The 14,906-nt window shown below is 30.0% G+C and overlaps 1 protein-coding gene across 1 annotated transcript in view; it reads right to left on the reverse strand.

The window, feature by feature from the left end:
- Window positions 1–9,551: 9,551 nt before the first annotated feature.
- Window positions 9,552–14,906, reverse strand: part of LOC124373241 (probable E3 ubiquitin-protein ligase HERC4) — a gene marked incomplete at both ends in the record, with an annotated part of 32,548 nt that continues 27,193 nt past the window's right edge. The window contains 4 exons of the mRNA XM_046831628.1: window positions 9,552–9,682; window positions 9,883–10,012; window positions 10,070–10,200; window positions 11,512–11,663. Coding sequence (XP_046687584.1) covers window positions 9,552–9,682; window positions 9,883–10,012; window positions 10,070–10,200; window positions 11,512–11,663 — 544 coding nt within the window. The remainder of the gene's footprint in view (window positions 9,683–9,882; window positions 10,013–10,069; window positions 10,201–11,511; window positions 11,664–14,906) is intronic.

Here is a 14,906-nt window from a genome sequence, read left to right on the forward strand (position 1 = left end):
AATAGAAATCAAGAATTCGCGAATGGAATTAATGAAGAGAGATATGGTATGGTAAAGATTTTTGATAAGAAAAAACACCATGTTTTTTGTGTTAATTAAGAAGAATCACATGTGGGAATGGATTATTATGTTATCAGAGCTCAGAAACGAGAAATACCAAACCGATTAAAACATTCTAAAAAAATAAATTATCCTGAATTAGAGATTTTGTTCCGATTGATGACGAACCAAATTCTATCAATCTGTGTATAACCAAAATGAAAGAATCTCTTGAATATTTTATACAACGGGAAATCATTTTACTACAAATATGGCAGAATCTCGACTGATTTATAGAATATCTAAATTACACTATGAAAATGTTTCTAAAATTTTACTAAAAACTCTCGATTTATTATATTTTGTTTGTAAATGTTTAGCATAACTAGGTAACCATTGTAGAATTCTTTTTTCATATTCACAAGGCATTTCGTTTTTTATAACTTTCGCTGAAATTTTTTTAGCACAATCTTTGCAAAAATGCCATCTTTTCTATCTTTACTATACTGGCCAGTTATTAAATTCAGAAATATTTTTAATTTCTTTACCAAAAGTAAACACTTTTTCTCTTCTAAAGTTAATTTGTTCATTTTATCGATATAATTCCTTACAATAACAGTCTTTTCTATTCTCCTTCTTGACACTTTGTACATTTCTTTTGAGACTCCATTTTAAATAGAAAAAATTATTACACAATGAAAATGTTAAACTCTTAACTTATGATATTTGGTTTGTAAATGTTTTTGATAATTATTTAACCATTTTATAGTTCTTCCACATTCACATTGAGTATCTTCATAATATAATCTATGGTGATTCTTCTTTACACAATCTTTACAATATGAGTCTTTCTTATCTCTACTATAGTGATCACTATTAAACTCTGAAATTTTTTTAGTTTCTTTACATTTAAGACATTCTTTTCTCTTCCAAAGTTAATTTTTCTATTTTATCATACAGCTCTTTATGATACTTCCTATAACAATCTTTACAATTATAATTAATTCCATCTTTTCTATTCTTATCTTTATAAAATTCTTCAAAACCTTTTAATTCTTTGCACATTGAAACATTTCTTTTGGGCCTCCATTTATATAGAAAAAATCCTTTGACTTTCTCAATTCATATTCATAAAACTTTCCGGTTATTTCTTTCATTATTTAAATCTTTTTATACTATAAGTTACAGGATCTGTGTTATTAATTTGATAAATCACAAAGATTTCTCTTGACCAGTTTGTTCTTATATTTGTTCGAAAATGTTTGTTTTTATACTAACAATTCTCACATGATCATTGACTTTAAATTTAGTTTTCGTGTGAAATTTCAGGTGGAACATACTTGAAAACGGTCTCTAATAACTCCTTTTCTGCATTCCTTATCTACGTCTTTCGGTTTCATTTTGATTGTGCTGTGAACTGTATCGTTATAATTGTTTACGATTTTTTGAAGAATATCGATCCATTTAAAAGTTTTTATTAATCTCAAAAATTACTTTCATTCTCTCATTTTTGAGTTCTGTTATATCTCTCTACAATACTTGATTTCTCTTCGTTTTCAGTATGATAAATCTTAATGTTGTATTTCCTCAAAACATCGTTAAATTCTTTATTTTTAAACTCTAAACCCTTATTCTGTATGAAGTAGGTTAGGAGGTTTGTGATTGATCCTTATGGCATCTTTTTACTATATCTTCGAAAAGCTTTTGAAATATTCCTTGCCGTTTTTTCTTTTGATAGCTCTTGACCAAGCATATTTTGAGAAAGTATCAATAACATTTAAACATATACTTAAATCCATCATTTTGATCTGAATAGTTAGGACATTATAACTAAATCTGCTGCCCATAAATCATCAATTCCTAATGTTATAATTTTTCTCTTTTTAAACTTCTTTCGTACCGGTGCATGAATTTCTCTAGCTTCAATCTCGATTTCTTCCTTATTCTTAGATTCTTTCTTTACTTGTTTTTCATAAGGATTCTTTATAAATTTACTCTTATTTGTCTTACATTTTGAACATTTTGCTGCAATTCTATTACAATCCGTTTTGAGTTTTGAACAATTTTAGAATCTATATTTTTCGTTTTCTTTTTACACTTGTGACAGTGAAATTAAATCATCTTCCATTTACATATCAAAGTTTCCAAGTTTATTTAATTCGTCTAATATATCTGTTTTATAGCCATACGGTACTGTATCGATCTTATTTTCTAGGACAATTCTCTTATCATCTTTAGCGTTCAGTGCCAGCTTGTTTATGGTAACAGTGTACAACTCATGTTTATAACTTTTGATGACTGTCATCTCCCTAAATTCTTCTTTATCTTCGAACAAACATCTCTTCAAGTTTTTCGATATTTATTGTTTTATTTACAACGCTTCTCTTAATTCCTTTACACCTAACTGGGTTTTTATCTAGATATTTGTACGAGTACATCTTAGACCTTAAACCACAAAATTCTTCTAAAACTTCGCTATTTAACTCATCTTTGAATTTCCCTATTACCTTCTTATTTTTAGTAGTGAAACATTCATGATCTTTTGGATAATCACTTGTATCAAAGTCATCTATATTTTCTTTAATAATTTTAAAAGGATCTCGTTTCAATTCTAGAAAATAACTGTCTGTATCCATGTAACACAGATTCAAATCTGGATCAAACTTCTTTTAATTTGTTGTAATAAAACTCGTACATTAGCAATTTTGAGAGGTCGAGAACTGAAAATCCTATGTAAATCGGTTTGTTAAAATTTAAACCTTTTGTTTGTACATGTGACTCGCTATACAGTTGTCGTCAAAGATGTTTAAAGCATTTGAAATTTGTTTTTCTTAGCTTGTTTCATTGAAAATTCTTCATTTCCAAGCTTAATATCACATCTGTTTCTCACATTTTCCATAGATTTTCCAAAAACTGAGTTGTTCATCAGCTTATAAAAGTCCTTTTCAAAGTCGCTTGTAGCTTTGGTTCTCATGTTTGTGTTAAAATCAATGTATTCTTTCATAAAAGGGCTTCTGATCGAATGCAATAACTCTATTCACATGTTTCAAAATCATACCTTGTTCCAAATAGAAACTTAAATTTCTCGAATGAACAACGTATTTCAGTTTTATCCAGTAGAGTTGTGCAAAGTTTGTTTTTAAAAATGTTCTGGAGCAAGAGGTAAATCCTTGTGATGTTCGTGTTTGTAAATTCGTTGGATATCCAAGATCAACTTCGAGAATATAGCCATAATCTTCGTCGCCAGTGAGTTCCAAAATTGTTTCTTTCCATTCTTCAGTTGTGTAAGTTTTTGGATCCATCCACTTGATATCACTAAACGGCAGTTTTTGCATTAGGGCCATACCCATAAAGGTTATTAGCATCAACGTATAACAAATAGTTTTCGGGCTTTGTCTTATCGAAATCTTTCAAATATTTGTTATTTGCTTTCACATATCGTTTAATACACTGAGAAATGCCCCCGTGAATGCCTTTTTCAATCATCAAATACATATTATAATCCGTTAATTAGCTGAAGCTCAATTTTCGTTAATTTTAACATTGCGTCCCATGCGAGACTGGGAGCTGTTAGATAGTGTGCCGGATAGAGTTTATAACAATTAAGGCAAATGTTTCTGAAATTTTCGAATATATCAGCAAGCAATAAAACATCTTGGATATTGTACAAATCAGAGTAATTTCCAAGATTTTTCTCTTTTAATTTGTTCCAAACATTTAAGTAGTGTTGAAAATCTTTCTCAGATATGCTCTCATCTGTCAAAAGTGAATAGAAATCTTGAATTCTCTCAATTCTTCTGTGTAATCAAGTTTTTTCAATACTGTCGATAAATTCATAGGGAAATATTCCTTTTCCAGATAGAATTTTAAAAATCTCGTCGTCGTCATTTGGCTGTCTTTCTATTATCTCATTCAGTCCATCTTGTATAAAATGATTTGTATGTTTGAAGTCTTCTCTCTTTAGATTTTTAGCTAACTTTTCTATAGACGAGGCCATGAATCTGAACGTGTCTACAAACGAAAACTTGATGAATTTTTCTTGGCTTATCACCTTCGAATTCATAGCCATATCCAGAATTTACAGAATAATTTATATATTTTTCATCGGTGTTTGCAATCAAATCAACATTTCCATATTGTTTAGCCAATTCTTTTATGTACAAATGAGTATCGTAATTTGACATATTGTGGCAGAAAACGGGAATATTCTGAGGATAATTTCAAATTTAGATTGCAACATGCATGAGCTGCGCCTCGAAAACTTGCCGGGTTAAATAACAATGATCTCTCACTTTATTATAACTCTTATCTTTCCAACTATCAGGAGTAAAACCATACTGAATTGACCCAACATCATAAGCAGACCATTCACAGATATGACAAACGTTTGAATTTTGATACGAAATTTCTTCTTCTTCTGTCAATTTCATAGGTTTCATGTTCTTAGAATTATATTTTTTCGCTATGTATTTCGATAATTTATTGAGTTCTTTCAAACAATTTTTTGTCGGGACGTTTTTCAAATCTTCTTCATTTTTGGCACGATAACATATCGGTTTTGTACATGCGATTGGTCACATTCGACACTAAATATAGAGTAAAACCATAAGGAATGGTGCCTCTGAATCTTGGTTGTAGTCGATCTTTGTGGATTGTTCTTGCATGTCGGAATTTTTTCTAATATGCTCTCAAAGTCCATATAAATTACGTAACGGATGGTTAAATTTCTTTTGATAATTAGTAAATTTAGTTGTTTTGACCTGGAAATGGCATTAATTGGCTTACAAACTTCATGATTTTTACAAATTTCTAAGTGATCTGTTAAATCTCCAGATTTGTAAAAATGGCTTAAAAACATCTTTCTACACAAAAATTTTCTTTCTTTATGTTTAGACAACTGCGAAGAAACAAGCTTATTTAAATCGGTTATCAAAACATAATGAGATTTTATCATCTTGTTTAACATACAATAAATCAATGTTTGTTTCAGCGTCATATTTTTTCAGAAATTTGTAACGGAACAATGTTTAATATTTTCATCAAAACTGTAGACATTGATAGACATTGTTGGATACTTATACTTGGAATTGTAGCTTCGTTTTTCAAATATTTGTATATCTTTCAGAGACATTGGATACTCAAAACCTGAAAATATTTCGTCATTCACAAATTTTTCGTATTGCTTTACACGTTCACAGTCTCTTTCTGGTTTTTCAATAGCACATCTTATTGAGTAAATAAAGCAAAAATCATCTCTATTTTTTATATTTATAACAAGCTTTTTTTATCTTTGATATTCTTTGGTAAATCGATGTATGATCCTGCATTCATCATTTCGTGTTTGTTAAGGCTCAAAACTAGTTGTTTACAACTTTTAAATGTCCATCCGGAACCTTTATTTGGATTATTTCGTTTGTTCTCGATGTGTTAATTTATTAAATTGCTTAGTAATAAAGTCGTTTACGTCAAAGATTTCGTCTGCTTTGATAGTAAAAATACATTAGACATGTTTGCGGTTCACCATTCACTAAAGTTCGTTCGTATTCACATTCCAAAGAGAGATAGCCCTTCATATTTTTAACATTTTCTTGAAATTTCTTCTCGATTAAACTTTTAATTTCTGACCGCATAATTGAAAGATATTTGTAAATTGACATGGAATTGTCGTTCAAGTTTGTTAAAATGTATTGCTTGAAAAGACCGTGTATTGAGGAATAAAAACTTCTACATCAATGATATTTTTCGGATTTGTGTTTATCAATTTTCTTCGATCATTTCAGACTTGGTTTTAATCGTTAGTAACCGATAGCCAACTTTTCAGCTATTGAATGAAGTTTTTCATCATTAAATAGGTCGAGATTTTTTCTTTTCAACTTTGAAATTTCTCTTTTAATTCACGTAATTTTCTCAATATTAAACATGTTTTTCGTGATCGGCAATTTTATTTTCTCTAGCCCATTGTTCTTAAATAATTTAGTTCATTATCGTAAATTTGCTTGTTTTTTTCGTGACTTTTAGAATTATAATGGCGATCATAGTTTTTTCTTAAAATTTCTTTTTTGCAGAACGGACATGATATTTTTTTCGCGCTCCATTTAGATAGAAAAATTTATTTAACTAAATGGTGCTTGTAAACCAACGATTGCGCCTCTCACGGCGTGATATCACTACGGATATGACGACATGCGAAGCGATTATCGTATTAAAGTACAGTATGTTTTTTTAGTAAAAATGTTTTAAAATTGATTAAATTTTATTAAGATAAATCCTTTATTTCGTAGCAGATTTGACAACATTTTACAAAGCACAGCTTAAGAAAGTAGAAGCTCAGATTCGGTTAATTTTTCATTCCACAGAGTAGATAGTTAATGTACCGATCGCTTTTGGAGGACGAACGACTGTAGATTCGGTTAATTTTTCATTGAGATTTGCTGTGTTATTTCTCAGCTTCCTTTATGGTACATTGAACAGTATTTTACATTGCTTTTCGGTTGGCTTCCGAAAGTGCGCCAGGAACCCCATATTTACTATCTACTTATATATATATATATATATATATATATTTATACTATATATATATAAAGTATATATATGTTAGAGATGTATAAAAGATCAATAAGAGATACAAGGGATTTGAGATTTAAAAAGTTCTTGTCACGGATTTGTTTGTTTTTTAGATTATATATAAATCAATCCTTTAGTTCAAATTTCTTCTCAGATTAGTTCTAATCAGATTTCTTTACAGAATTTACCTAAGTTATCGAGCTCTTGAATAAGATAAAATATATTTCTGTTATAAACTATACTCATAATATTAGTACAAATTATTAATATTTAGTCATAACTAATTATTAACCCTTAAAGCGCTAATCTAAATTACTGTCAAACGCTAAGACATAAAAAAATATTTTTTTTTTAAATTTCCCAATGCTAATTTTTGTTTCATATACCTTGGTATTACCTTAATAAGAAAAAAATAATAAACATGTAATGTTACATATTTTTGAAAATTTTATACACACGAAAATATTTGAAATTTTGAATAAACTGCATTGCAGATAATGTACATAGCAACACTATTTGACAGATTACATTACATTTATACAGGTTATTTTATAATGAGTAAATTGTAACTGAAGTTCCTGTAATAAATTAGTACATAAAATAAATAAGTTCAGTATAAGATTTTGAAATGTAATAATGTGAAATTTAACAACAAACTTATTTATATGATAGCCTACAAGGGAAATGAAACAAATATATTGTACTTATAAACCTTATTTATTTAGAATAAATAAAACTGGACTTGTATGGTGAAACTGGTATAAAATACAAAACAAATAATTGAAAAAAAATATTACACATAATATACCAAAAAATGCGCTCATTTGTCAAAACTTGGATCATCTGGATTAGCCATTATAACAAAAAAATATTACTAAATGTTAGTAAAAACAATTTTATAAGAATTGTATAAGATAATTGTATAAGAATTAACAACGGACTGATTCAAAACACTTCGTTTAACAATATAAACCAACATACGACCAACACACACACGTAGTTAAACAGCTGAATGAAACGAAACGCGTCTGGTAGGCGTATGCCGCGTCACAGGCCATTCAAAAAATTGGCGGCGATTTGCTTTCAACCTGAGTAGATACCGTGTACAAAGTCCAACCAACGGTGGACAAAGCGTTTTGTCTAGTCCCGACAGTTCGAAAGGAAACATCGATCTGCTCTCTTACGGAAGTTTTAACAACTAATTCTTCGCCATTTTCATAAGTAAAGCTTTTGCGTTTGTAGACGTAATCCGCGTTTTAAAGCATCGGCAGTTCCGCGTCTTTAGGCGTTAGCCGCGTTGGAAGGGTTAAATGTCATAAATATTAAATAGACTATACCATTCTCATAGTTTGTTCATTGCTTATAGTAATAATAATCCAGTACCATAACTTTCAAAATAAATAATTTGAAAAACTGAAAGGCTACACTTGAACTAATTAATGGAACAAAAAATTAATTTTGGTTAAATTCCTCTTATTATATCTATTATTATACATACAGAGTATCTATTTTACTCATTTATAAGCTACAGCCAAATAGTTTCAAATGACAAGTTTTGACATTTTCAGAACCGTTGTGTGGGTAATTTCAAATGTAACGAAATAGTGAACAATGCTATTGTTAAGTTGTCTATTACTATCGTGTCCAAGTTCAATGATAAAACCTTAGTATAAAATTAATCTATTGGCCTTCTTTCACGAGGCCATCTCGCCAACAAGTAGTTCTCTCCGTTTTCTCAAAAAATACAAGGGGTGATCAAAAAGTGACAGGACTTTTTATACAGTGTGAGTTAAAAGTATGGATACACTCTGTTTAGTTTTTGATGGATAAAGATGGAGGGATGGAACTCGGGACACCTTTCTAATAAATAAAATAAAATCTTTTTAGTTACTGTTACAACTTCAGTCCATCTTTCACATGTATATAATAAAATGTTTTTCTTGTACTTAGTTTTTCTTTAATTCCAAAATGTTTCTTGCTTTCTGAACAGCCCTCTTAAAACAAGGAGTGACAGTAACCTCTCACTAGCAAGGCTGGATAGCCACTGAATGGAGAAACGCCCTGACATCAAAATAGCCACAATAGTCTTGCTAGTAGCGGCTACAAGGTGAAACATAATCTGGATAGCCCTTGTATAATTAACATTAACTAACTATTTTTAAGTTACGATTCCGTTTAATTAAAAATATAATAATAAAAAGTAATGAGGTAAAAATTAAAGTATATACTTTGTAATTAATCAACAATTAACATAAAGAAATAAGATTAACAATAACATTTTACGTTTTTATAGGATTTTTTCTACCAAGAAAAGTAGCTTATATTATATATATTACAACTCCAAAATTTAAAAACTAAAAAAGAACAAGCAAAATGACAGAATTTCAAGCAACATTCTTCAATTTTAACTAATTAGATTTACTGTGCAGCAATTTCAGGATCTGTGTAAATAAATTAGTAGAACAATGGGTAATTAATTTGCCTACATGAGTATAAAATTAGAAAAAATATGAAAATAATGACCACCATAGCTGACAACCAAATCATGTTCTATGGGAACTGCTTTATAGTTTTTGAACTATTGCCGTTTAAACCATTAAAAACTTAAACACATTAAACTATACTTTTCAATGTAAAATAAATTTGTTTTATCATATTAGAGGACAACCCACAGGAAGTCAGAAAAAATTTTAAATGTACAGCAAATTACAATTATAGGACTATTAGGAGGACACATAAGCACAACAGTAAAAATCTGACCTCAAACAATTCAATCCACACAAAAAATAGTGACTTCTTTTACATCAAACATTATTTTCTGCTACATTACATTACCTTGACTACTAAACTCATATCAAGCAGTAATAGTACAACCCAAAAATTTTTTATATTAAAATGAGACAAACTATAGCTATAAAAACAGTATAACACAGAATCATCATCCAAACCTGCCACAAGACACTTGAGTGACGGTTGTCCCCATCAACTCCATTACTTTCCGAGGTAGAATCTCGTTGCTGGTTGAGCCATGACCCAGCTGGCCTGACTGCCCTGCCCCACACGTGAATACACCACCGTCCTGTACAGTCACAAGCTATAGCTATAAAAATAATATAAAACAGAATCATCATTCAAGACACTGGAGTGACGGTTGTCCCCATCAACTCCATTACTTTCTGAGGTAGAATCTCATTGCTGGTGCTGAATCCACACACCAACGTCCTGTACAGTCACAAGCTATAACTATAAAATAATATAAAACAGAATCATCATTCAAACCTGCCACAAGACACTGGTGTGACGGTTGTCCCCATCAACTGCATACTTTCCGAGGTAGAATCTCGTTGCTGGTTGAGCCGTGACCCAGCTGGCCTGACTACCCTGCCCCACACATGAATACACCAACGTCCTGTACAGTCACAAGCTATAACTATAAAATAATATAAAACAGAAGCATCATTCAAACCTGCCACAAGACACTGGTGTGACGGTTGTCCCCATCAACTCCATTACTTTCCGAGGTAGAATCTCGTTGCTGGTTGAGCCATGACCCAGCTGGCCTGACTGCCCTGCCCCACACGTGAATACACCACCGTCCTGTACAGTCACAAGCTATAACTATAAAATAATATAAAACAGAATCATCATTCAAACCTGCCACAAGACACTGGTGTGACGGTTCTCCCCATCAACTCCATTACTTTCTGAGGTAGAATCTCATTGCTGGTGCTGAATCCACACACCAACGTCCTGTATGGTCATCCATCCAGCATTTCACAAGCTCCACAAACTAAATAACTCAAGAGCTGTTTTGGATAAGAATCTGGTTGATTTGAAATGTTTATTGGAAAATGTATTTTTTATCAGTTACTACTTCAGAGATAAACTGTTTGCAGATTTCAGTTTTACTTGGGTTTACAGTAGTGCATCCACATCATTTGCAAATTGGGTTTTGCAAAGATTCATGTAAAGAGTTGTGGAAACAATATTATAGTGTAGGATTAACCAGAGGGGTTTGAGTATGCTAGAGGATTCACTAAGATATTTCTACTTGCAGCACCCTTCTATTTAAGTCCTTGATAAGAATATTAACATGTTTATAGTTTGTGGTAATTAATGCAGATTTTTGTATTTTGATCTAGGTCTACAATGAAAGAATTTTTATCAACACTAACATGTTTACTATAGCACTGCTAAAAATCATTCTAAACCAACTTCATAATAATTGTATTTCTTATTATTTTAAACAATAGAAACCTAGTAACAAAATTGAGTAATTTCAGAATTAGAATACCTGCCAAATTTGGGTTTTTTCCAAGTTGAATAAAAAATATAAACTAAAAATGTTGATGATTATAAAAAAAACATGTTCAAATTACTTTTTTTATTATTAATTCTGAATAATACTCTGATACAAGAATACTGTGTGCAAGTGTTGGTGAAGACGGTTTAGGCATGCAATCATTTTAAAAACATAAAATGTTAACTATTACAACTGATACAATGCCATGAATAAAACTATAGAATAGATCAAATTAGCTGATAATTATTTCAAATTAAAGCTTTATTTTGATAAGGCACATCTATATTCATGAATTTCTCACGGAAGCAGTCTTATTGTTCAATATGAAACAATCTAGGGCCTATTGTGTGTTTAGCCATTCTTTGCAAAAAATAAGTGCGCTTTTTAAAATTTAGTCAACAGTGAAAATGGTACTAAACTATCTGTTTTTAATAATTGTTAAGACCATCATTTAACACTAACAGGCAACAAATTAACCATGTTTGTCTAAATACAATCAGTGATCAAAACAGCGAGATGAGAAATGAGAAAGAGACATTATTCAGAGCTCGTGTGTTCCCTCCTGATACTTAAGTTTAAAACATCTTTATGGAGAACTACTGTACCTGAGTGAGGAAAACTGAGAAGTCCTCGCCGCAGGCGATATACTTGACTCGTATTGAGCGCAATGTTTTCAGTTGAGCCGGAAACATGTGGTCCAGTTCACTGTTGAGGCCCAGCTGACCAAAAGTGTTCTTTCCCCACCCAAACACAGCACCTGTTCATTACCATAATCACATAATTAATAAAGACACAAATTTTACATTTCTTAACCCTGCAACTGGCTTTAAGCGATTATCGACGCATTAACTGCAGTTTCAAAATGGCACTAAGCTATTTTCGACGCATTAACTATGTCGTAATATGATCTCTCACAGCAAGTCTATTTTTACTTTGTTTGAAGTAAAACATATGTAAGTCTAAAGATAAAGATTCAAGGTTTCATATTATATCATAAAACGCTCTATGGTTAAGTTAAATCTTTCATTATAAAATTCTAAACTTGGATGTTCACATTTCCGATTGCCATTTGTTTGCGTAATTTCCGAACACGCTAAAATTACCGTATGTTTGTAAAAATTTCCTATCGTGAGTTTACGTTCTACACGATCGTAAGTGTCGTCATTGAAAACAGTGTATTCTTGGCTTTCAGGAACATCTTTTAAATAGCCAGTAGGAAAATAAATGTTTTTAAAATAAGCGTTTGAAAAGCTCGTGTTTTGTAAAATCCCAAAATGCCTAATGCGTCGAAAATAGCTTCATTAAATTTTGTTATTTTTGTTACTTTATTGTTGTCTGGAAATAGTGAAAATCATACCAAAACAAAGAAGAAGAATTGCTCTAAGCAACAGTATAATAGACAACGAAGACTATAAACTAGTATTTTATTTTTGTTCTGTTGCGCAATCACCGACTCAGCCAGTAGAGAAGAACAGCGCATCGCATGGTTGCCGTGTTGATTTCTTTGTTGTTATTGCGCCATTGCCGGTATTAGTGTATCGCTTGCTATTTATTTTGATATTTTACTTTTCTTTATTTAGTGTGTATAAATAAAAGTTTGTTTATTGTTTTTTTTTAATTGGTGAAGTGAAAAATGTAGAGGTTAGGTTAAGTTTTAGCAAATAGGTTGGATTTTTGTGAAACTGATAATAAGCCTATGTTCACGTAGGTTCAGTGTTTTATTATTTTGTAGACAACTTAATTTTAATTAAAATTAAATTTTGATTTAAATTTATGCAAAGGTATTTATTATAAAAGTAAAAAAGTTTTTTTTTTACTTTTTCTGAGGGTATTAGCGTTTTATTTCTATGACCATAGCTTGTTTTATTTTTTTAACAAAAAATAATAGAGATAAAAATACATTGTTGTACATTTTTTTAAACTTCAATAAACGTACTATCTTTGTAAATAATATTTGGATGAAAAGAAAATTGTTAGCTAAAAAAGTTAGGCATTTATTTCACAATTTTGACTTTTGTAAAAATTAAAAAAAAGTTTCTTGCCATATAAAAAATATCTTATACAATGTAAACTTCTATAAATATCATATTTTTCTCTTCTACATATATTTATCTCTTAGAAAAAAATATTTGTTCATCCAATAAATTCCAAAATGTCACAATGGTATACATAATAGTGCTATACAAACTTTTTTCAGATTTTGTAGTTTTTATAGATATATTATCCAAAAGTACCAATAAACTTCTTTTACCTAAATATTTTTTTTTGTAATTTGTAATTGAGGTACATAAGCAAACTTTTGTGTATTTTAAAATTATTCTAAAAACTTTCATATTACCTGAGAGGGTGCTATACATTTTGAGAAAAATTTATTCTGTACTAATATTTTTACGATAATCTGTAAAAAAATAAAAGTATATTAAATGATTCAATCTTTAATATTTTTTTGGGAAACTGCATTTATTTCTAAAGACATTGATGTTTTTAAAATGTTTTTATCTTAAAAAATAGATGAGCAGTGATTAAAATACAAAACCCTTACAAAATCACCAAAAAGTGCCTGCCATTTTGGGAAAAAATGATGGCCAGTTCCAGGGTTAACACCCAATCAAAAATTTTGAACTTACGTGTTAGGCTACATTAAAAACCAATGAGTCTTGTAAAGACATTCATTAATGTTAGGTATAGTTTACAGTCAATTATGTATTACTACTATTACATTTTTAATCTATATTTATAATTAATTATACAAGAGTAACAGAGCCTACATAGTCCTATGTCTGTTATTTTTCTCTAAAATTTAATTTAATGCAATTACAACACTATTATTACTGTTGTTTTGTAACTCACTGTCCAAAATTTATAATTTATTAATTCCTAGAAAAGTTCTGTGAAAACAAGATTAACCGCCTCAACACCATCACTGATTAAGCTCAACTACTTACCATTTGATAACTGTAATAAATGGTATACTTGTAACTTCAAAGAATTATGAAAAGTGCCTTTACAAAGTTTTCAGTATACAGTCAGCTCTTAAAATATTTTGATACCATAAGAAGAGATTAAGCACACCTCCCTTATTGTCACTGAACGTTAGTCACAAACTTACTAGTTGAGCTCAAATAATGGTTACATACGAGGTTCATTAAAATTTAGCTTTTTATTTCTGTGTTTAGACATATAAACCAAATACCTTCCAGTTATCACGTCAACAAGAAAAAAAGGACTGATTTTTGCCACTTTTCAACCAAACTGCAACTTTGAAAATACATCATTCCTAAACTTGTGATCCAATTAAGACCAAACTTTTAAACGAAAGAACATGCTTTGTTGCTATCACAGTGGTGCTGATGCACATGCAAACAAAAACTAACATTGTACGCTTCAAAACTTCTTGTCTTGACATGTGTAACTGGTAGTACTGAAGTTATTTACAGGTTTTGTTATGGTAAGATTTTATTTGGAATGGCAGATAATCAGAAAAAGTTAAGTATAATCACTTAAATTATAACCAAGTAACTTGTGAATGTCTCTATTGAAAGTCCTAATACAAAATAATTCATTTCAATGAGGTTTGAACATTGGTGTTTAAGAAACAAAGAAGGCTACATATTTTTTGAGGTAGGGCCTAATTAGTTTTCACACGGTAAACTGATGTTATAAGTTGACTAAAAGAAACACCATGTTATTTAATTTGTTTTGTATTTTATATTTAAAGAAAACTCTTCAGTTGTGCTAATTAATTTTGTTTGCATATTTTTACAATACATTTAAAATGTTATTTTGTAATTAAACTGTTGTTAATCAAACCTCTGCAAATAAATCTCAGCTTTTAATTAATTATATTGAGGCTCTACATATTTTAACAACAGTATTTTTTATTAATGTAAATAATGGTTCTGGCAGGTCTAATAAGTATTTTGTACTGTTCTTAAATGTCAAAACAATATATTTTATTAGATTTGCTAAGTCACTTTTTGGCACTATTACATGAAAATTA

This window comes from Homalodisca vitripennis, unplaced genomic scaffold (genome assembly GCF_021130785.1).
Source record: "Homalodisca vitripennis isolate AUS2020 unplaced genomic scaffold, UT_GWSS_2.1 ScUCBcl_5138;HRSCAF=11729, whole genome shotgun sequence".
Taxonomy (NCBI): Eukaryota; Metazoa; Arthropoda; class Insecta; order Hemiptera; family Cicadellidae; genus Homalodisca; species Homalodisca vitripennis.